The sequence below is a fragment of the Callithrix jacchus genome, chromosome 6 (genome assembly GCF_049354715.1).
Source record: "Callithrix jacchus isolate 240 chromosome 6, calJac240_pri, whole genome shotgun sequence".
NCBI classification, from domain to species: Eukaryota; Metazoa; Chordata; class Mammalia; order Primates; family Cebidae; genus Callithrix; species Callithrix jacchus.
In genome coordinates, this window is record NC_133507.1 from 143,247,847 (window position 1) to 143,272,142 (window position 24,296).

Here is a 24,296-nt window from a genome sequence, read left to right on the forward strand (position 1 = left end):
TGCGAACAACCACTGTACCACTTCCATGCATAATGTCAAAAATGGCATGCAGAAATGACAGACTTGGTCAATGACAAGCCACTCTTAATTATTCGTGGTGGTAGAAAAACTGTAATAACCTCATATATTAGTGTCCCTCGAATCTCTGCATTTTCCAGTTGAATCTACAATGAACTGTTTATGACTATAAATTGAGGAGTGTGTGGGAAAAAAAGAGGAGTCTAAAAACAGCACTATTTTCTTTTTAAAGAATTCAGTGAGATGGTACCTGATCTTTATGAAATATCCTGAAGCTCTTAAAATTTTGCCAACAACCAAATGGCCAATGATCAGTCTGGGGTCTATCTAGTGCTTTCGTTGAAGGTCACCTGGTGATCTTTCTCCCTGTATCTTTAATGTTCTTCAAACCAAAACCATCCACTTGGGTGCCTAGAGGTACTTTTTCCTGTTAGTAGCTAAAATGCTGAGAGGCAATCCGAAAGGGAGAAACGAGAATGTGGCATACTCACTAGCTAATGTCAGATGTTGAACTGCTAAGATCTAACTGAAGGAGCAGCCTACGTTGACGGCTGCATCTGAATCGTCCAAATGTCTTTGGTTGCTTTGATCAGTTCGCACAGTCCATGGGACAGACACATGAGCTGGCTTACCAACTAACAGGCAGCGGGACCATATGTTCTGAACTAAAAACCAACGATGTAATCTGGCAGTGGGGGAGCTGGTATCTCAATTTGAGTTTCTGTCCTATGACAAATGGAATACAGTATGAAACTCCACTATTACATTGCAAATTTGATAAATGACATGGAATGAGAAATTCCCCTGGAAAACTTGGATTCGAGGTTTTTCATCAAAATATGTTCATGAAGATGATTGATTGTGTGAATGATAAAACAGCTAGAGATCAACCAATAGATCTTCTGAAACACTTTCACTCATGACACTGGGAATCTTTGGCCTTTGTTCTCACTTTTCTAACTAGTCTTTCACTCTAGAGCTAAATGCACTCTCACTGACCTATTTTATAGAATGTTTCCCTCCCCCCATCATTATATAATTAGTAATTTGCAGCTCTAAAGCAAAAAGAAATATGCTTTCGAGTGGATTAAAAAAAAAGTGTAGTTTACTTGAAATTGAAGCTGCCTTTTATCCTATGGTTTATACATCAAAGCCTCCCTCTAGACGTCCCTCCCCAAATCCCTTAGCCAGACTGCTAAGCATGTAAATCTTTGGGGTAGAGAACTGAACAGAATATCATCAGGAGCACCTTCAAGAGCTTGTTTGAAAATGGATGTGAGATTCCCAAAATTAAAGCACTTAAAAAAATAAAAAAGGAAAAGAGTCCCTCTCTTCTCCTGACCTTGGAAACAAGTAAAGACAATGTTATTTTAATTTGCATTCAAATTTTAACAACACAGTCACACAGCACCAGTGGAATCGACATTGGGTTTCCATTGAAGATTGCTCATCATTTCATTATGGTTCATTATGTTGATAACTGTCAGAAAGCATTAGCAGCGAGAGCTTTGAGTAATAGAACTGAAATGGTAATTTTAAAACAATACACTTTCTGGAGGAAATACAGCAGTGCACTAAATTCAATTAGAAAAGGCAAATGTAAAGACAAAGTAAGTGATGTTTGTTGTTTGGAACTTGGCTGTTTCAATTTCTTGATAATGTAAACCTGGAGAAAGCTTTTTCAAATCAGGACCTTTCGTCATAGATCTTAGTAAATCTGCCCTCATTAGCTGTGAGCTTTCCTAGTATAAATTGTCTTAAAAGCTGCAATTTTGGAATATTTTGGGCCACATCTAAGTATCAATCCATCACTGTTTGTTTGGCACAGCTGACTGAATTATTCAAGGCAGTTTACTTGGAGACAGATTCGTGAAGGCCCTTCAACTTGGCAATCTAAAATAATAATCTCTCATTTGCAGAGTGTTCCCAATCACCAGGCTCTAATAAGTTTCATCAAACAAGTTAAATAAAGAGTGCTCAAAAGCACAAGGACAGATTTCCAATTGAAAAATACGAAAGACCACTCTGGTAATAGTGCTCAGAAGTCAAGGTGGCAAAATGACAGATGGGCTACGTTTTTCTAGATATGCAAAGCCAATTTACTACCTTTACAAGGTACTTTTCTAGCACATTTTGAAACACAATAAGGGGTTGGAAAGTTACCTTATTGCAGGGTGCAGTGGCTCACGCCTGTAATCCCAGCACTTTGGGAGGCCCAGGCGAGTGGATCACTTGAGGTCAGGAGTTCAAGACCAGCCTGGCCAACATAGTGAAACCCAGTCTCTACTAAAAATACAAAAATATTAGCCAGATTTTGGGGTGCACGTCTCTAAATCCCAGCTACTCGGGAGGTTGAGGCAGGAGAATTGCTTTAACTCGGGAGGTGGAGGTTGCAGTGAGTTGAGAGAGCGCCACTGCACTCCAGTCTGGGCAACAGAGTGAGACTCTGTTTCAAAAAAAAAAAGAAAACAAAAAAAGAAAGTTACTTTAAATACAATATTGATTCAGCCTCCCAGTGGGGGAAAAGAAGCTCTTTCCAACTACAATCACTGAACAAGCAACTACATGAAGACAACCAGAAGTCCTCCTGCAGGGGTGTGCAGTTGACCATGCCCAGCCCTGCTCATAACCAGACTGCATTCCAGAAGAAAGGGAAGGGAAACAAGGAGAAAGAGATCTGGAGAAGGGAAGGAGCTTGTTAATCTGCAGAATTAAAGGACATTAATTTCATTAATAAAAATTACATCAAAATCTCTGTTAAGAAATGATTCATAAAATCAAAATCCTGCCATCAGCTTTAATGGCGGCCCTGAATGTGCAGAAATAATGGTGCCTGTCCTGGCAATGTTGCCAAAAAAAAAAAAAGCCTGTTGCTGCTCTTCACTGATACAGGTGTCTAAGGTGAACATTCACATTTCTGCTCTTTGGCAGTAACTTGGTGAGGATTCTGGAAGAAACAAACAAACAACAGCAAAATTAAAAAAGAAAAATCCACAGTGAGTGCATTTGGTTATGTGATTCTACCCAGGCTGAATTTTCTTTATCCAGGAGACAAATTAAGTATTTCATTTTCATTAAGGGAGAATGTTCAGAATCCATGAGATCTCTTTCTACAGTCATCGCTGAGCTGAAGAACAGGTCTGAAAGTTACAGGCATCAAAACAGAATCTCCTATCTCCTGAGAGCCATGAGGCAGGGAATCTAAATCCTTGCTACCTAAAGATGGTTCGCAGATCAGTAGCTTCAGCCTCACCTGGGGAACTTGTCAGAGACAGAATCTTAGGCCTAACCTCTGTCCTCCTCATCCCCAGGTGATTTCCATGTGATTTTTTTTGTGTATGTTAATGTTTAAAAAGTTCTGTTCTAAACTCCCTGTTCTAAGTACTCATGAGCTATTTTATAGAAAATGTTCAGATGCTGCTTCCATAGAAACATCTCAGTCCATCTCACAGGCAGCCATTTATGTTAATCTAACCAGAGGCTCCATCGAAAGTACTCCCAAAGGTAAAGTTTGTTTACTATTAAATCCGCTTAAGTTCTCCAGCAGTGGTGATGGTGCAAACTTCCTAGGCAGTTTCCTTCTAAATTAGCCGATGCTTCTTGTATTCACCTGGTCTAATCGTTCTCCAAGTGAACAAAAACCTGATTTTACAAGCCAGTGGAGCACAGTCTCTCTTCGGCTAGAAGAATGAGTCTCAGATAGTGTGTTTTATTTCTTCATTAGTGTGCCGTCACAGTGAGCGATCACTAAATGCAGGGCTGCATAAGAACGCTGGGGTTAAAGACAGCATAATGAACAAAGAAGGTGCCTGATTATCATGGCTGTCAGCACAAGGGAATTGGGTTTGTCACCTGGCTTAACCAACTGGTAAGAACTGATTAGAGACTGGAATCAGTTTGAAAGGATCCCTGATGTTTATGCTCCTTCCCATCCCTACATCTTGTCAAGAGAATCCGATAAAGCTGGAGGCAGGGTGTGAGTAGGGAGGGTTACTCTGCGGGTCATCTGAACAAGAGGTTCTTTGAAAAACTCGCACTGTCTTCTCTATTGCAATGTCTACTACAGTACTGTCCAGTAGAACTTTCTGTCATGACAGAAACATGCTCTGGGTCTGCTGTCCAGTATAGTCTCTACTAGCCACATAGGCTATTGAGCTTTTCAAAATGTGGCAAATTTAAATCAGAACCTGAATTTTAATTTAATGACTTCAAGACTAAATAGCCACATGTGTCAAGAGGCTACTGTACTAGACAATACAGGTCCACTATATTCACCAGGAAGGGACATATCTAAGGAAGAGCCACAGGCTAAGAATTAGAATCCAGTTCTGCTACCTGACTTACTACTATATGGATTATCAGCAAAGTATAGTCACTTCCCTGATGGTCCATATCTCAGAGGAAGTCTTAAGAGGCTTATGCAATTAAGGTTTAAGTTAAAAAAAATACTTAAAAGTTTAGTTTAGTTCTGTTGGCTGGGCACGGTGGCTCATGTCTATAATCCCAGCACTTTGGGAATAATCCCAGCACTTTGGGAGGCCAAGGCGGGTGGATCATCTGAGGTAAGGAGTTCAAGACCAGCTTAGCCAACATGGTGAAACCCAGTCTTTACAAAAAATGCAAAAAAATAGCTGGACATGGTGGCGCACGTGCATCCATAATCCGAGCTACTTCAGAGGCTGAGGCAGGAGAATCATTTGAACCCTGGAGGCAAATATTGCAGTGAGCCAAGATCGTGCCATTGCACTCCAGCCTGGGTGACAAGAGCAAAACTCCATCTCAAAAAAAAAAAAAAAAAGTGCCCTGGATCACACTTGTAATCCCAGCATTTTGGAAAGGTAAGGTGGGTGGATCATGAGGCCAGCAGTTTGAGACCAGCCTAGCCAGTTTGGTGAAACCCTGTCTCGATTAAAAAAAAAAAATGTAGTTCTGTTGGAGGGGTCTGAATCTTAACTGTACAATAACTCACAGGCCAAGTTTAGAAAATACTGATGCCTGAGTCGTACTCCAACCCTCCCTGCAGCCCCTGGGATCCCTGGGGTAGAGGGCAGCCATCAGAAGCCATCAGGTAATTTAATTATGCAGTCAAGGGTGAAAATCACTGATAGAGAGGCAGTGAGATACACTGTCAACCTGCTATGGAGGTAGTTTGGGGAAGGAAGTGACTAGCGGGGATAAAAGGGCAAGACAACAAACATTTATTAGATCCCTACTAGGTGCCAGACCTTTGCAAACTTTTTTATTTTATTCTTAAAACAGCCCCAGAGGTAGATGGTGAGAATTCCAATTTGCAGATGAGGAAACTGGGGATTGGCGAGGGTAAACCCTCTCTCAACATCACAATGCTGGTCAGGGGTCAGAGCCAAGGCGATCTGATCAGCAAGTCGATGGTATCGCCATCAGCACTTTGTTTCCTCTTAACTGAAGCGCTGCATGTAAAGTAAGTGGAACATGATAACCATTAAAGTAATCCACAAGGGCCGGACTTGGCGGCATATGCCTGTAATCCCAGCACTTTGGGAGACCCTAGGTGGGTAGATCACATGAGGTGAGGAGTTCAAGACCAGACTGGCCCATATGGTGAAACTCCATCTCTACTTAAAAAAAAAAAAAAAAGGGCATGGTGGGCAGTGGTGGGCCTCTGTAATCCCAGCTACTCAGGAGGCTGAGGCAGAAGAATCACTTGAATCCGGGAGGTGGAGTTTGCAGTGAGCCGAGAATGCAATACTGCACACCATCCTGGGTGAGAGTGAGACCCAGTCTAAAAAAAATTTGAATAAATAAATTAGGAAAGTAATTCACAAGACCTTGAAGTAGTGAAGTGTAGGAGAAGGAGTTCCAAGGGCAGGTATTTTCATGGACCTTTTAACAATGACAGAAAAAGCCGCCAGCCTTTCCTTAACCTTGTGGAAAATGACTTTTGAAACATGCAAATGTTACTTTAATTTTTAGACTTTTTGGTCCATCCATATGCTAAAGTCAAATTTTCTCTTTTCCCTTTGCATCCTTAAGATCAAGCTAACAGTTTTTCCTAAGAAAGATACAATTCCAAGGGCTCAACTACCACACCCTTATTACACATACATCAAATGTTCCAGCATCACAAGCATATGGCCATCTTTGAAGGTTTCCTAAATTCCCAAATCGCAAGACTTAGTAATAACGTGATGGGCACATGGTCCCCTTAAATGCTAAACAGGTCAGCATTACGAAACTGAAGAATACCTGGGAGAAAGAGCCGGGCCCTACTGCCATCAGAGATACATTTCATGACATTCATAATACAATGAAATCTCAAGCTAGAGAAGGCTTTATCTGCATGGAAAATAAGTGGGGAAGTACATGATGCAAATTGAGGGCAATGATCAAAATGGCAGCCCCAAATACTTCCCCATGAGTTTGCTATTGTGCCCCAGATTCCCACAAGAAAATTGTTGGCAGCAGGTGTGGTTAAAGATGGAGAGTTTATTATTAAATTAATCACAGAAATGTAACATAGTATGAAAATACTTACACTGGAAAAGAAAAAAGTTGGGACTTAAACAGTTCAAAACAAAAGTGGTCACCCAGAGAAAGTACTTAGTCTATGGAGGCATAGGAAAGGAGGAAAGAAAGAAAAAAATATCCTCGCCTATTTTTTCTGTCACCCAAGCTGGAGTACAGTGATATGAACGCAGCTTACTACAGCCTTGACCACCGGGGCTCAAGCGATCCTCCTGTCTCAGTCTCCCAAGACTGGAACCACAGATAAAAGGCACCAGTCCTTTTTTTCTTTCTTTTTTGAGACGATAGTCTCCTCTATCATCCAGGAGTGGAGCACAGTGGTGCAATCTCGGCTCAGGGCAACCTCCACCTTCTGGCTCAAGTGATTTTCATGCTTCAGCCTCTTGAGCAGCTGGGAGCAGAGGTGGCTCATGCCACCACACCTGACTGATTTTGTATTTTTAGTAGAGATGGGGTTTTGTTATGTTGCCCAGGTTGGTCTTGAACTCCTGACCTCAAGTAATCTGCCCACCTCAGCCTCTCAAAGTGCTGGGATTACAGGCACGAGCCACTGCACGTAATCTCTTTTACAGTTACATCCGAGGCTGATCCTAGGGTTCTCCTTAACTCTGAATGTTTATGCTTAACCTGGGAGAGCGGGAAAGAGAATCTCCCAGTAAATAGAAACTATGTGAGTCTTCAGGTTGTACATCTCTGTCCAAGGTAGGGTGTGATCCTGGGCATGTTCCTTAACCTCTGAGATTGCAGTTACCTTTTCTATAAAATGGAAATTGTACCTACCTTACAGATTTCATATAACATGAACCATATGTTAAGATATTTTTCAAGTACCTAATACATTACCCGGGCATAAATATAAAATTGTCATCATCATCATCATTGTCTCTCATTATGAAAGAAGCTCTGCAGGTTACAGCCATCTGAGTATAGAGTCAGAGAGACCTGGAATCTTACTCCAGTCTTTTTAAAGGTAAGACTTGATTGCCTTAGACAACGGTCTCACAGAGGCCCAAATACCGCCCCCAAAAAATTTTTATTTGCAGAGCTGTTAGCTCCAGATTGGCCAACATGCGTTTTGTAGTAGTTAGGAAGGAAGATGATAATAGTCATAATGGTAACAAAAGCTTTTTTTTTTTTTTTTTTGAGATAGAGTTTTGGTCTTGTCACCCAGGCTGGAGTGCAATGGCTCAGTCTCGCCTCACTGCAACATCTGCCTCCTGGGTTCAAGTGATTCTGCAGCCTCAGCCACCCAAGTAGCTGGGATGATAGGTGCCCACCCCCATGCCCAGTTAATTTTTGTATTTTTAGTAGAGATGGGGTTTTGCCATGTTGGCCAGGCTGGTCTCCAACCCCCTGACCTCAGGTGATCTGTTTACCGTGGCCTCACAAAGTACTGGGAATACAGGCATGAGCCACCCCTCTCAGCCAAAGCTAAAATATATGAAAGCGCATCATCCTATGCACTTCACATAGCACATAAACAACATAAGGCTGTTTAATACCAACAGCCATTAGGAGGTACTGCTATTAACTCCATTCTCCAGGTGAGAGACAGACAGAAGAGACTAAACAGTCACCCAGCTACACAACACCAGGCTGGAAAAGGTCTCTGAGCTGAGCCATGAGGCTATCCCTCCAAGCACAGATTCATCTAACAGAACTAAATGCATGGGCCCCATGCTCCCTGTTCGGATCAAGGTCATGGCCATTGTAGGGTCTGTGAAGCCCCAAGGGTACATGAAAACAATGGTAACACCTAGGAACACTGTCCATATAAAGTGTGAGAAAAGATTTCTTGACTCCTGCTCTTCATACCAAGCTTGCCAGCCTCATCCATTCTTTAACCCTCACTTATTAAGTGCTATCATTAAACAAGCATTTATTAGGATTTGGGCCTAAGTGTTTTGAATACAAAACTATGAGTAGAGAAGGAAGAGGTGTAATGACATCATAAGCGATGATCTCACTGCACACTGAGCTGCCCTTTACAGACTGAAACCACATTCCCAAACCCTGCCATCCACCTGTTTCTCCTGCCAGTTGTCAAGCTTCCCCGAGTCCTCAGTGCCATGGCAAAGCCACTTATAAATTCCAATCTCAGCTCTAATTACATTGTTAGACAACTTCTGAACACTCAATCTCCTCTCCACCGAGTAGTCTGTAGGCAGCTGTGCACACTGAAGGCAACCAGAAACAGTGGGAAAGATCCTTTTTTTTCAATCACTGCTATGATTGAAAAAGAATGCATGTTTGTTCTCATGTGCCCCCTGCATGATTATTCTGGGAGAAGATCTGGCAGGGACTCCCTAGGTGGTAATGAAGGCTGTTGGCATCACAGGCATGAGAGACAAGCATACAACTTACGGGTGCAGGGCATAGAAGCAGCATCATTGTCAGCTCTGAAAAAGCCTCGGTCGCAGGTACATGAGGTGGCTCCTTCCCAGACAGAGTAGCTGTGGGGTGGGCACTTGGCACAGGTGGCATCCGTGGACAGAGCCTTGTAATATCCAATTTTACAAGCTGCAGGGAAGAAGGAAAAGCAAACAAATATAAACCACTGCAAATACAGCAAAGCAAAAATGCAAAGCCACCTCCTTGATTCAGAAGAAGGGAGACATTCTGGGTAATCATTAGCAATCATGTGGCTTGAAATGCAGGTAATGCAACCAAAACCGTTCATTGATTATAGTCACTCTTTAAAGGCCATTAATATTCCTGGTCAGGTGACAAGAAGTCCAAGGGAAGACATTTTCTTAAACCTGGCAGAATAAAGTAAAAGCACAGCCAGTTCACTAAATGCCTTTCTATCTGCCGGGTACCCTTTATACACATTTACGCTGCTTAACTCTTACAGCAACCCTTTCTGGCAGGCATTATCTTCACCTTAGAAGTGAGGAATTTCAACTTTGAGCAGTTAATTGCGGGCACAAGACCATACATCTGGTAAGTGTCAGCACCCAGCTTTGACCCCAAGGGTTCTGCCCTCAAAGCTTGTATGCTTAGTCACATGCTATGGAATTTCAGAGTGTAGCCTTTAGCCAGCCAGTGGGAAGTATATCCAAGTGATAACAAGAAAACTACTTGGCGATTATTTCCTAATGACAGCTACAGAAAGAACCAAATCGAAAGACCAACAAAGGCAACCAAGTGAAAAAGATGAGTTTGTAAGGCATGGGGTCTCAGTTTCAGGGTGAAATCATAACAATCGTCAATGGTAGATTTTGGAATATAGTATGCTAAGATTTTTTTTTTTTGATCAATGAATATTTTGTGTCTATTTTTGAGTCAATAAAACCCTCTTTCTATTTTTCTAGCACCCTTCCCCCACAAGGCACACACCTCTCAGGAGGCTGGTATAGGAAACACGGGCTATATAGTTTTTTATACACCTGACACGCTTTCCATGACTTCATCTTCATAAACATTATACTGACACTGTCATCATACTGACACCAAGGACTGCTTTTACTAGTGTGGAAAAACTCACTAATTCTGCGAACACTCATAATAAAAAATAACGACTAGGGTCTTGCTCCTCACTTTTTTTTCTTCCCCTGTGGCCTTCATCATCACCTCTCAAATCTGTCTCAACTCCAAATAAAAACTAACCAACACCTGATTACCTCTGAAATGTGTTTCAACCCCAAATAAAATCTGACCAACACCATCAGCATTAAACCCACAAAGACAAGGCCATCAAGAATAAAGTTATTTCATAGCACCAGAGGTTCAAAGAAAATGTGCCAGTGACCCCAATCTTCCCAGAATGATTCACTCTCGTTTCTTTTCATTCATCGTGTCTTTGGGATGTGTCTATACTATCAGAAACAGCAGCGAGGAGAAGGGCCCATCACATTTTCCATCAGCCTGGCAGCCAAAACAGAGTAACTATGCTAGCAACGCAGCAGATCTTATTCAAACGAGTACTAGAAAGAGATCCACGATGCTGCCTGATTCTCTGTGGAGATAGGGCCATCATTGCATTGCTGCTACTCATCCATGAAGCATCTGTATGGCTTCCAGTGGAAGTCTGTTCCACCCCCTTGCATATCCTGTTGGCATTTTCTTAATCATACTCTTGTGATGGCAAGAGGAAAGGGAATTTAGCAGTGGCTCAGAAAGGTACACAGTTACTTCATTCTAATTGAAGTTGTTTATGGAATTTCCTTTAACAAGCCAAAACTTTATGACATGTGGAGCTCCGACAATAAAAGTGCTGGGAGATCAATCTCTCCCTTATTTGCTTTAGTCTTTCACTGGACCGAAGCATCTTAGAAAAACAAGTTGCTCCAATGACTGAGATTTATGTGTCTCCAGTTTACACACATTGCATAATTAGATAAGGTTCAACTTGCAAGGTGCTTTTTTGGTCGTGCTTAAGATGGCCCTAGGGTTTTGATTAAAATCAGAAACCTTGACTTTGGCAGGAAGGACTGGGGGTCAAGCCCAGCTTTCCCACATCAAACGCAATGAGTCTCTGAAGAGGAACACAAACCCACTGGGTCCCACCTGTCACTCAGTCAGTTGCAGTCGACAAAAGCAACTCGTGGCAACTCAAGACTTCGAAGAAAGCAAAAAATGTTTTCATTTTTTTTTTCACATCTGAATGTTTGCAGAAAACTGCATATTACTGACTGATTCTCATGCACCCCTCAATTTCGTCAAGCATCAAAATCAAAACTCACAGTGGGAGTGGAAGATCAAGAAGGATGAAAAATTGTCCAGTGACTGATCATCACAAAGTGAAAATCACGTATTTGAAAAGCTATTCTGATAAGACTACTTCCAGTTAAAACATTAAACTATTGTTCACAAAAGTCAAAATGGAAAACGTTTCCTTCAATTTCATTAAATTTCTTACAGTGCAAAAACTCGGTATATATAGTACGTGGATTTAAGAAAAAGTGCATTTGCAAGTTTATACTTTTTTCTGTTTTTCCCCAAAGCTGGTATTAATATGTCATCAGGAATAAATAATGTGAATTCATTTGGGAAATACAGTTTTATACCAATTTAGAAAATTGAAGGCTGCTGTTCTTTAAACACCCTATTTTTATTCTCATTTTCCTTTTGCTTTTGTAAGCACAGGCAGAAAATACAAAATTGTCATTGTGCTATTCTCGGCAGCCCTTGCTACCCTTAACACATTCTTTTGTCTTCAACCACATTAAGACCATGTTATTAATATTTCAGGATTCTTAGAAAGGTTCTCTCAAAATATGGTAGTGGCTTTTCACACACATAGCCATTGTGCTGCCTACATTTAAAATGACCTAGTAAATTGATGGTTTAGTACATTTCTTTGCTCTATGTGGTGCATAGCCCTCCAGCACGTGGTGCATAAATGTGTAAGTACGTTCCACATTTATTCACTACTTACTAGCATCTTAAAACTTTCACTATCTCTTTCATTCTAAATAAAACCCTTGTGAAAGATGTACCTGGCGTAACAAGCATTGACTGTTATTATTTCTCATCCTTCTATTTAAGGTGAGAACTGCTACCCTGTATTTCTGAATACTAATGACTTTGTGAGCAGGAAACAACTTTCTCCTGTCCTATTTCCACTGAAGGTTCACTAGTTAATAAACCATTTGAATGGGTGTCTTACTAGATCTTCTAGATATACCATGGAGAAAAGATTAGTTCACATGTGTGATGCAAACTTTACATTCAATTCCTTTACCTTTGCTTTAATTAGTTCTTTCTGCTGACCTTAAATTTAAAAAAGATGGAGAAGAAGGAGAAGGAGAAGGAGGAAGAACCAACTCTTTCCTTTCATTGGCTTACCCACTACCATAACAACATTGAATTTTAAAGTAGTCTTGGTAATGTAGCATCTTTGGGATTTTTGGTGCATTGATGTGTGTACATGACAGAATAATGCCCAATTTAATGAGCTAATTATACCTACTATTTGAAACATTTTCTTTATGTGGCTATGACATTTTTCTGCTTTCTAAGAAATATAGAAAAATTGGTAGTAGCTGATTGTCTTTATACTTCATTTTAAAACTAATTTAGTGTCTAAGAGTAGCTAATACCAGCAACTGGGAAAATAAGTATCAAGTGTTCACTGAGTGTTTATTGTTTTTATGCTCATTAGTCCATTTAATTGTCACAATAATTCTGTGAGCTTCAGGCATTATCAGTGTTCCCATTTTGCAGATGCAGAAATAGGGTTTTCAGTAATATAGTTAAGTGGTAAAGTCAAGCATCTAACTCCAGTGAAAACTTATGTTTTTCTGAAAAATTTTATGTGAAAATTTTAAGCTACCTAGAGTTAGGTCTGATCTTCAGCAAAAATATGACTTGGTTCTAAAGGAGGGGTGAGGATCTGCGGGTGGTCTTAACGTCTCTTTGTGCCCCCAGCCCAACCCCTTGCTGCCTTCATCATCCACGAAAGCAGCCACACTTTGCTCTCTGTGACCCACTTTCCAGTTCAAGGCCCTCCAGAGCTACACTGTCCATTAACATAACTGCTCACCCCATGTGGTTATTGAGCACTTGAAATCTGGCTGGTCAATAAAGACTGGCTGTGAGTATAAAATATACACCAGATACCAAACACTTAGTATCCCAAAAGTAAAACATCATTAACGATTTTTATATTGATTGCATGTTGAAAGCAATGTTTTGTCTGCAGGTAGAAAAAAAAGAGAAAAAGGAAAAAAAATAGAAAAGAAAGTAATATTTTGAATGTAGACTCAAATTATTAAATTTCATTTCACCTTTAAAATTTATTTTGCAATGTGGCTACTAAAACACTTAAAATTATCTATGTGGCTTGCATTATATCTCTATCAGACAATGCTACAGCATGAAACCTTGTGTGTGTGCTCCTGTGTGCACACACATGCACTTTTGCAAACACAGGGCACTGAAAGTGAAGGAGGATGTATCACAATCACCAAGGACCTATTTTCAAAACTTATCCTGAATCTACTTAGAAGAATCTGGTTCACTTCTTGAAGTACTGCTCTCAGCCAGCTGGCTAATTCTGAAAACTTAATTTGGGCTAAAGTACTAACAAATGGACACTAATGGGGGGTTAAAAATTACCTTTCCAGGTAACAAATTTTCATTGTAATGTAGAGTCGCCTGAAGGTCTGGAAATTCTGATGTTGATTCTCTAAGGAGAATCTGAACCATTTATGCAAACTGGTCCCCATAAAATATTTGACAGAGAGGCTTCTAGATCTCCCCAACCCTATCCTGTGGGCATGATATTAGGCACACGTGACCAGAAAGCTTCCATGGGGAACTCTGCCTTCTCTGTACTGGATACATAGTATATACAGTATGCTTAGGAATCTATGTTAGAAATATCAAAGTCATTTAGTGGCCATTATTAAATTAGTTCTTTGATAAATTTTTCACTTGTTGTTAGATTATTTATTATGTTAATAATATAAGAAAAAAATGATGGGAAAGAAACAGTATCTGTCAAAGAGCATTACAGCTTTCGAAGTTTTTGTAAAAATGTGCCAGCGCCAGCCATCTTTGGGGAAGATGTGAACATTAACCCATAGACTCCCCATAGTACAGATGGGAATATTAAGGCACAGAGATTAAAGATTTGCCCAAGGCAGGGTTGATTTTCTAACACAGACAATATGGCTTAAACTAATATGCTACAGACCTCTTCTCTTTCTTTTCAAACAGACAGGATGAAGGTGGACAATTGAGACTGTTATTGGGCCCATCTGACTCTCCTGTATTCATGAACAGTTAAACGCTGGCAAACCCATATTGTCCAAATCACCTGCATTCTACAACTGGTTTGATGGCTATCTATAGAGAAGAGTTAAAAATTAGATTGTTGAAGGGACCTTAAAAATCATCTCATTCAGGGATGGGCAAATGTTTCTGTAAAGAGCCAGAGACCAAGAGGAAAACCAAGGATATGATGAAGGTACTATGTAGACAATGCCTTAATTTTCTGCCTCTGAAGGTACTTCATCACATTTGTTATTATGTATGTAACAAGATAGAAAACAAATTTTCACAATTTTTTTAGTGGTAGAATTCAAAATGTAATAGTAAACCATTAAGTACTTTTTTGCAGTATAGATTTATTTTTTTTTTAATTTTTATTTTTTGAGGCACAGTCTTGCTCTGCTACCCAGGGTGGAATGCAGCAGTGCGATCTCAGCTCACTATGACCTCTGCCTCCTGGGTTCAAGCAGTTCTCCTGCCTCAGCCTCCCAAGTAGCTGGGACTACAGGTGTGTGCCACCATGCCCAGCTTATTTTTAGTAGAGACGGGGTTTCACCATGTTGACCAGGATGGTCTCGATCACGCCCTGCAATTTTCTTTCTTTCTTTTTTTCTTTTTGATTAAATGGTATAGCCTGGCAACAGAGAGAGATTCCATCTCAAAAAAAAAAAAAAATCTGACATGTCTGAAATATAAAATTTAAATTATTTCTCAAACCAATATCAATGTGCCCTGTAATGCCCCCCAAGTTATGGGACAGAGACTGGAGTGAAATATTTTTGTAGAAATAGATTACTGCCAAAGAAAAAAGTAGAAGAGGTGAAGCTCACAAACAGAACTCTATTATGCTAAAGGTTTCACTATGAAATTCAAAGGAAACTTACCAAACTAATACTGTCTCAAGTAAGTGGTTATCCTCTGACATCAATATTACGAACTGATCATTGCTGTTTTTTGATACTGCGTTTCACAGTTATTAAATGACACAGTTAATTCTTACTTATTTGATTTCAAGTATTTTTTTATTTGATACTCTTCTTCTGTTTTCTGGATAGTAAAATCAGTATAGTACAGCCTGATCATTGTTAAAAATTACTAAATAATTAAACAGTTATTTCAATACTTTTTTTGTGCATTCTGAGGAGACTATATTCCAAAAGACAATTGCATCACTAGAAATTCAAGTTTGTCCTATTCATACAAAGTTTTACTTTCTCTAGTAAACATCAGAAAAGATGTTTTGCAGGCTCTGACCTAATGCTGGTCTTTAGTAGCCTCAGAATTTTTTTTTTTTTTAGCACAATATGTGACATTTGGATAGCAAGCCTCAGAATATTATTTTAAGATGGCTTTGGGGAGAGAGTAGAGATGTAAAGGTTGAATTAAAATTGAAATATTTAATTTTGGCTACCTTAATCAAGTTTATAAAGGAATATACCAGACATCCATTTAGAAAGGTTAAATTATTTAGGACAGAGATGTTTCACAGTCAACAACAGCAAGAATGTAAGTAAAGGATGACAGAGGAAAAAATAAACTACAGACAAATCAATGGTTATTTTCTGTCTGACATTCACACTCACTGTCTGATGGTCTCTTTCTGCACTGAGGAATAACTGATAGCAAGGGCAGTGGGAGACATAAAGGGAAAGGCCTGAATTTGGTTTTTAGTTTTGTCCCTTATTAGCTGTGTGAACTTGAACAAACCATTTAACTACACTGAACTTCCATTTTTTCATGTGTAGGGCTGAAACGATGATGAAATAATACACAGGAGGATAAAAGACACTGTGTGCTGTCTATTAGCTACTCACTAAGAGTTAACTCATTATTCCTATCGCATGGAGTATGGCTGCAAGAGAGGAAGATGGGCGTGACCAATGCATTTTCAGAAGACTTCAAGTTTTTTGTTTGTTTTTAAATAACACTGAGTATAATTTCTGTAACACTGTAGGATAACTTCTCCATTGTTGTTTTTATCTCTTCTGTTATTAACATGGGGTAGAAAACCCAAGATTGAAGCCTAACTCAGCATCCGCAGTTTATTTAGTAACTATAGACAAGATTGGCAGTAGGTAAAAGTTTATTTTTATTTAGACAATTTAAACACTTTCATAAAGTTAAATAAATTATTGTATTGGCTTTGGAGGTTTCTTCTTTCCACCATTAGTTTATAATTCAGATCATCTCCTCCAGCGAGGCACAGTTCTATCCTATTTTCTATATTCTATCTCTTTTCATTTTTCTCCTCTTACCTTGGAGCTAGTTTTGAGAAAAACAGATAATGAAAAAAAGTGACAGAAAAAAAAGATGCTGAAAATTGATTTGCTCTTTCAAGAACAGAATGCAGTATAATCCCATACATAGCTGAGTAATTCTAAAATGTCAGATGAAGATGGTTTGCACAAAAGATTCAATAAATCTTCTAGAAAAACTTTACATAAGGCCTGCTAAATCTAAAGGAACTCTATAAAAAATATTGAACAAAAACAAAATGAATGCAATGGGGGAGATAACTTATTATTATAAAGAAAACTTATTATTTACTTCTCCTCAGAGAAGTAAATTAATCAGTAGATTCAGCACATTTATAAGACCTAATTCCACTGTCATAAACTCTACTTGAAAGCAGCCTGGCTTCATATATGTATAAAGGTAATGAGAATAAAGGTTGCTAGCTCCAATCTCTGGTTAATAATGCTGGGGTCTCTTTCATCAGGGCTCCCTACAAAAACAATGAGGCCACCAAATTTCCATGGAAGTAACTCGTAAGATAAGTGATGTTTCTGTATTTTTGGAAAAAACCATAATGCATTCTTTTTTAAAGTGCAGATGTTGCTACCAGGTTTGATAAAATACTCTTGGAGGCCAGGCATGGTGGCTCACGCCTGTAATCCTTGCATTTTGGGAGGCCAAGAAGGGCGGATCACCAGGTCAGGAGATTGAGACCATCCTTGCCAATAAGGTGAAACCCTGTCTCTATTAAAAAATAATACAAACATTAGCTGGGCATGATGGCGCATGCCTGTAACCCCAACTATTTGGAAGGCTGAGGCAGGAGAATCACTTGAACCAGGGAGTCAGAAGTTGCTGTGAGCTGAGATCGCATTACTGCACTCCAGCCTGGCGACAGACTGAGAGACTACAGCTCAAAAAAAAAAAAAAAAAGTATTCTTAGAGAAACTTTTACTTAGTTTTATCATTGCCGTTTTCCTGTTAAAGTGAAGTAAAAATGGTCTCAGAATGACTCTGTACTTCTATATTTGAGTGCTTGTGGAGGAACTGTAACCTAAGAGGTAGACAAAATTGACAATCTAATTTAGAAGTAAGCACCTATAGCAATCACTGAGTCTTGGCCAATCCCAGCAGCCGTGCTTCAATCTCTCATACACTGCTGATTGTCCAAACTGTGTTCAGACAAGGCAAAGTCCAATCCAGCTGCTTCTGTACCTCACTTCTGATTTCTGCACATCAATTCCCTATTTTTGTCTATAAATCTTCTTCCACCACATGTCTCTGCTGGAGTCCATCTGAATCTGCTGTGATTCTGGGGGCTGCCAATTCACAAATCATTCATTCTCAATAAAGCTTTAAATTTAATTTGGCTGAAGTTTTTCTTTCCTTAATTTATTTTCTCTCTCTCTCTTTTTTTTTTTTTTTTTTTTTTAATAGAGATGGCATTTCACTATGTTGGCCAGGATGGTCTCAATCTCCTAACCTTGTGATCCACCCACCTTGGCCTCTCAAAGTGCTGGGATTCAGGATGGTCTCAATCTCCCGACCTTGTGATCTGCCCACCTTGGCCTCCCAAAGTGCTGGGATTACAAACGCTAGCTACTGCTCCCTGAAGTTTTACTTTTAACACCCCTAATGTGAAAGCTAATATGAATTTGTGATTAATCACAATAGAGCATTGTTAGAAACAAACAAATACATTATTTCAATTTGATAAGAGATGACAATTTAAAAATAGAAGGCAGTATAGCAACCTATAGTCACATTAATTTCTTTTTAAACATTATGTCATTTCCTTAAAGATCCCTTATTCCTACTCTAACCTTTGTTCTAATTCTTCCACTTAGAGCACTGAAAATTTGCTATCTGAAAAAATTTATGAATTTCAATATTGCCTTAAACAGCTCAGGGAAACAAACTAATACCTAGGGCTCTATAAATTTTTGATATTAAAAAAATATTAATTTGATTTTCAATAAATTAATTCTGTTGAAGATATAAATTCAAGTAGATTAAGCAGAACTTGATTGAGTGACTCCATAATCATATTTTTAAGTCACAAAAGCCAAGTAAATCTGTTTACCTAATATGTTGAAATTTATATTCGGAACAGAAACAAATGGATGCTAAAAATTTCTTGACCATGTAAGAAAAAAGTCAAGAAAATCGAATATTTTAGATGAGCTAAATGCAGAAAGTATGTAATCATGTTTTTTAAGAAAACGAATCCCTGCCTTTAATTTGAATTAAAATTACTAAAAATATCTGGAACTACTTTTGAAAGATGTAAATAAGTGCTGCCATATAAACTATCAATCCTCACCACAGCTAGCACATCAATCACAGCCATGAAATGCAAATCAGGAGACACTAACACCTAACCTGATTGCCTAGGACATTTCACAGAGGATCAAGCTTTTTGATGAGTTGCTATTGTCTTCTTCACCCTTTGATATTTGGGGTACATGGAGATGAGTGGCTCATTATATACCCACTGATTACATATAACAGGTCAGAGCACTGAATAAAGGAAGCAGCTGTTCTTTTCTTCTTCTTCTCATGCGAGCCCATCTGAATTTAATACATGGGTCTATGCAGATTAGCGTCATTATGTAGAAATTTCATCCATTATTAGGTATGTGCATTTATTCATTCATTGGGCCACTTATGTTTTAACAAACATTTATTAAACCTTTACATAATCATAGTAATGGCAATAATGAGAGCAACTATTTATTGAGCACATATTAAGAGCTTAAAGTCTGGGAATATGAGGCTGTTCCCTTCAGGAAGCAGACCACTGCTCCCTCTCACTTCTTTTTTTTCTTATTGCATTTTAAGTGTTGGGGTACATGTGAAGAACATGCAAGATAGTTGCATAGGTACACACGTGGCAGTGTGATGTGCTGCCTTCCTCCCCTTCACCTCACTTCTTACGGAGTGCTCTCTGGAAGAGGTGCTTTGAGAATTTTCTGGGATCTCAGTCGCGCACCTAACCCAGGCTGCTTGCAGAGGGAATGGAGGAAAAGAACCGCCTGAAAGAAAAGGTGCCCCCTGAGTATCACCTGGAGTAAAAGAGTTTAACCAGGAAGCTGGTTTCACTCAGAAGAAGCAAAAATAACAGTGAGGCCAGCCTGGAGCAAATCACTTCGGTGTATACAGTGGGTCTCACCCAAGCTAATTTAGACAAGAATCCGCTTTTGAGGGAAGAGCACAGTCTGATAGGACACGTAAGCAACTCTGTCATTGCCTTTATGTATATCTTATACTTGCTCAGTTCCTCTATTTATTTAAAAGAAAAGGCTGTACAGAGGCCTGGGAATGAAATATGTTCTGAAGCCAGGGCCAGACCAAGAGAAACACATGTTAAGTAATTATTTGATTAACTCTGGCAGCGTTGCTAGTCATTGTCATCCAAATGACTTTACAGCCTGAGTCGTCAGGAATCATGATTTATGCAGCTGAAATGACTGGAGTAATAAGTGCTCAGTGTGCCTCTTTTTTTTTTTTTTTTTTGTTATGTTGATGGGGCTTGAGGATCACACACACAAAAAGCACAAGAACCTTTAAAAGACTGAATTCCCTAATGCTACAGTCATTAGCAATGCATTACAATTCTCTGCTGAGGTTTTCAATCATGGCTCCTCTGATGGGTTACTTTAAAAAATAGGTGTACATATTAAATATTTTCTGAAAGTTTCTGAGCACACAAGATTTTTAAAAAGTGATTTGTATTTGACAGATGTGATCAGGTTAATATCTTTTTTTGGTATTGCATGTAATGGACTAATGATTTTATAGGACTTTCTGCCAGCATTTAATATCATACGTGTTTGACTCTTTCAACACTGCATATGTCTGAGGAGCACAAAATAAAAATTCTCGAGGAGTTCCCTGAAGACACCTAGTCTAGACTAAGTGAAATTTATGGAGAATTTGCACTGTCTGCTTTTGGTGCAGTACAGGGAAGTCCCAGGGTTGGTAGCAAAGATGAGAGGCCCAAACGCTTTGGAATAACAGATGATGGGTCTTGCTCTTATACAAAATGATGTGGGCAACAACCCGCTCTTTCCCACTGACTCAGTTAAACTCCCGTAAGCTGGGGGGTGTGAAGATCTACTTAATGCATTTTGAACTCTTCAGCTTGGTGGGTCATTGTCCCAAGAAATTGGTTTGAATTGGTAGCAGAAATACACAGGTGTGGGCAGGGCGCAGTGGCTCACCCCTGTAAATCCCAACACTTTGGGAGGCCGTGGCAGGAGACTCACAAGTTTGAGAGTTTTTGAGACCAGCCTGGCCAACATGGCGAAACCCTGTCTCTACTACAAATACAAAAATTAGTTGGGCGTGGTGGCACGCGCCTGTAGTCCCAGCTGCTCGGGAGGCTGAGGCAGGAAAATTGCTTGAAGCCGGGAGGCGGAGGTTGCAGTGAGCTGAGATCATGCCACTGCACTCCAGCCTGGTGCCTGGTGACAGAGCAAGACTCTGTCTCAAAAAAAAAAAAAAAATTAGCCGGGCGTGGTGGCAGGTGCCTGTAATCCCAGCTACTTGAGAGGCTGAGGCAGGGAGAATCGCTTGAACCCAGGAGGCGGAGGCTGCAGTGAGCCAAGATCGCATCACTGCACTCCAGCCTGGGCCACAGAGTGAGACTCTGTCTCAAAAAAAAAGAAAGAAAAAAGAAATACACCGTGTGACAGTGGAAGGTCCTCTGCACCCAGTTTGACAAGGATGACTTGGCATTTTGTCCCAAATTACAGGTGAGCCTTTCACAGCACCACATGCACAAAAGGGAACAGAGGGGAGCTGAACGTGCTTAGACCTGAGTGCCAAAAGCAAGAGGACCATTTTCTTGCTTTCCTGTGATCCACTCTTGTAGGACACAAAAGGTGGGTGTCTGGTCCTTCTCACAGCATGGCAAGAGGAGTCGGTCCCAACCTCGGGGGCTTTGGGAGGCTCTGTGGAAAGTGTTTTGGCAGCCTCAGCATTCTCTGTCAACAGTTCAAATTCATGGGAAAAGGCAGGAAGCCAAAAGTGCTTGCAGGTGAATTCTCTGTTCCTTTCAACTGCATCTGACTTAGCCTGATGACATGTAAGTGTGTTTATCTTTGTTGGGAGGGACAATCAGGTAGGTCAGTAAATCCTTCCACATATAAATTATAAATCACGAATGGCATTCGGGAGAAATACTGAGTCAGAATCTGCTCATTTGTCTATCCATTTCTCATCCCAAATATTAAACACAAGTGATGGGTGAAAGATTAATATTAATCATAGTAAAAACAAGACCACGATGTTGACATGTCCTCAAAGTGTTTGGTCATCAGAGAAGAAAAAGTGGGAACAACTGGTCTTTGTAGAATACAGATAAGCTAGAAGCCAGACGGTTCTATTGTATTTGATAATAAACCTGAGTCGGTACTCATTTAAAGAAAGCAAGAGAAACGTATCAGGTTTATTATCAAATGCAGAAGAACAGCATGTCGCTAACCACCTAAACTCATCTCACATGTACTAAGATCTTACTCATCCCGAACAGACCTCTAGAACAACATTCAAAAATCACTATAAAAGGCATGGGAAGTTGAAAACCTTTTCTAGGATTCTATTTACAAGATGTAAGCTACCTTAATTTAAGAAACGTTGTTGGTATCTACTTGCTAATACGTCTTCCTTTTCATACATCACAAAACAGTTGAAAGTTATTTAAAAAGTACTCCTAATCAACAATCAAAAGTGGATCCCCGCCATGCCAGGCACGGTGAGTGGCTCAGCACGCCTGTAATCCCAGCACTTTGTGAGACTGAGGCAGGAGCAGTGCTTTTATCCAGGAGACCGGCCTGGGTAACATAGTGAGACTCTGTCTCTACAAGAAATTTTTAAAAATTAGCTGGGCATAGTGGCATGCACCTGTAGTCCCAGCTACTGAGGAGGCTGAGGTGGAAGAATCCTTTGAGCCCGGGGAAGTCAAGGCCACAATGTACCATGATTTTCCCAATGTACTCAGTGTGGGCAACAGAACAAGACCCTGTCTCAAAAATAATAATAATAAAAAATGTTGATCGCTTTTGTGTCTGAAAAACGGATCATAAGGAGATCTATATTTTATTTATCGAAATAGGATTCCCCCCCCCCAGTCTTGAGGCAGGATCATTTCTAAAGAGGCTCAGATTTGAAGGGGAAAGAAAAGGATGAAGTCATAAGTTCTTCCCCCAGGAAAAGGAAAAAAACCCAAAACATAGCATTAACAATTTTGGCAGATGGATGATCACCTTCATGAACAAAATAAAGCTGTTTTGCTCAAGGCCGTGTTAAGGTTACACATCTCCTGTCAAAAACACACTCAGGCATCCGTTCCCTGCTATGCAGAAGTGGGGTAAGTGAATGCCCAAAATACAAGGACTGAGAAGAGCCCAGGCTCTGTGGAAAGGGGACCTGGATTCCAGTCCTGACATTTAACAATTTAAGGTTTCTAGTTGTCAGTTTCCTCTGAGAGTACCAAACTAAATAATATTAAATATCTTTTTAATTCTCTAAAATTTTCCAAGTCTATACTGTTCTTGTGATCTGATAGATTCAATTATTCTTTTTTTGTTTTGTTTTGCAGGGCGGGGCGGGGCGGGGAGGCAGGGTCTCACTCTGTTGCCCAGGCTGGAGTGCAGAGGTGCAGTCTCAGCTCACTGCAACCTCCACCTCCCGGGTTCAAGAGATTCTGCTGCCTCAGCCTCCTGAGTAGCTGGGATTACAGGCGCCCACCAATGGCTACTTTTTGTATTTTTTGTAGAGACAGAGTTTCACCATGTTGGCCAGGCTGGTCTTCAACTCCTAACCTCAGGTGATCCACCTGCTTCAACCCAAAGTGCTGGGATTCCAGGTGTGAGCCACCATTCCCGAGTTAGATTCAATGATTTTGCAATAACCGAGGATTATTTGACAAACCACAAAGTCACTTACAATTTCGTTCAAATGCCATTTATCACAGTAGTCCAATACATGTAACTTTCCTTCCAGGACTGGCGCAGACTCATTCATGGAGCTCAGGATCTGAGCTTCACTACTTTACTAGCCCTGGGACTGTGAACAAGAGACTTTTTTTCCCCAGATAAATCTATCCCTCCAAACTGTTTATTGAACTTTCTCTTAACGTGTCTTAGCAGAGCTTCCCAAGCACTGCTGTGCTCTTTGTGCCACTTACTAAAAATCAGATTAGAAAAGAGGGAAAGAATGTTCAAGGGAAAGAAATGTCTTTTCTCTACGGTGTGGAGGCTCATTCATCCACATGTATCGCTGAGGACCTATGTGTGCCTAGCATAATGAAGAGAGGATGGGCAAGGCCTGTATTTCCACAGAGCACACATTGTACTGGCAGTGGTGGAAATGTACAGGAGAATAGACCTCATGATATGAGAGACTGAGGATGGGGCTGGGAAGGTGGTTCATAGGGTAACCCAATTAATAAAGGGCCAGCAACTGTGAAGACTGCATGGGAAAGCATTCCAGGAAAAAGAGAAAGTTGCAAAAACCCTGCAGTAAGCATGTATTAGATAGATAGAATATTACTGAGGCTAGGAAATGTTCCAAGAGGCATGCCAAGTTGAGATTAGAGTGGCCACCCTGGGCCACCTCATAGGCCCTTAACTCAGTGAGGAGCTTAGGTTTTGTTCTCAGCATGGCAATATGATTTCATAGAAATTTTCAAAAGATTCATTTGGCTGCTAATGGAATGTGGTTGACAGGCAATATGATTAGAAACAAGGAGGCCGTTCAGATCGAGAAGAGAGAGGATGGCCACCTGGACCAGGGTGGAGGAGGGAGAGCTGGGA

The 24,296-nt window shown here is 40.2% G+C and overlaps 1 protein-coding gene across 4 annotated transcripts in view; it reads right to left on the reverse strand.

Annotated features, from left to right (window-relative positions):
• Positions 1-24,296, reverse strand: part of EPHA4 (EPH receptor A4) — a 153,793-nt gene that overhangs the window by 75,333 nt on the left and 54,164 nt on the right. For all 4 annotated transcript variants that reach the window (XM_078329179.1, XM_008999563.5, XM_035305880.3 and 1 more), the window contains exon 4: positions 8,887-9,042. In XM_078329179.1, the coding sequence (XP_078185305.1) occupies positions 8,887-9,042 (156 nt within the window). The remainder of the gene's footprint in view (positions 1-8,886; positions 9,043-24,296) is intronic.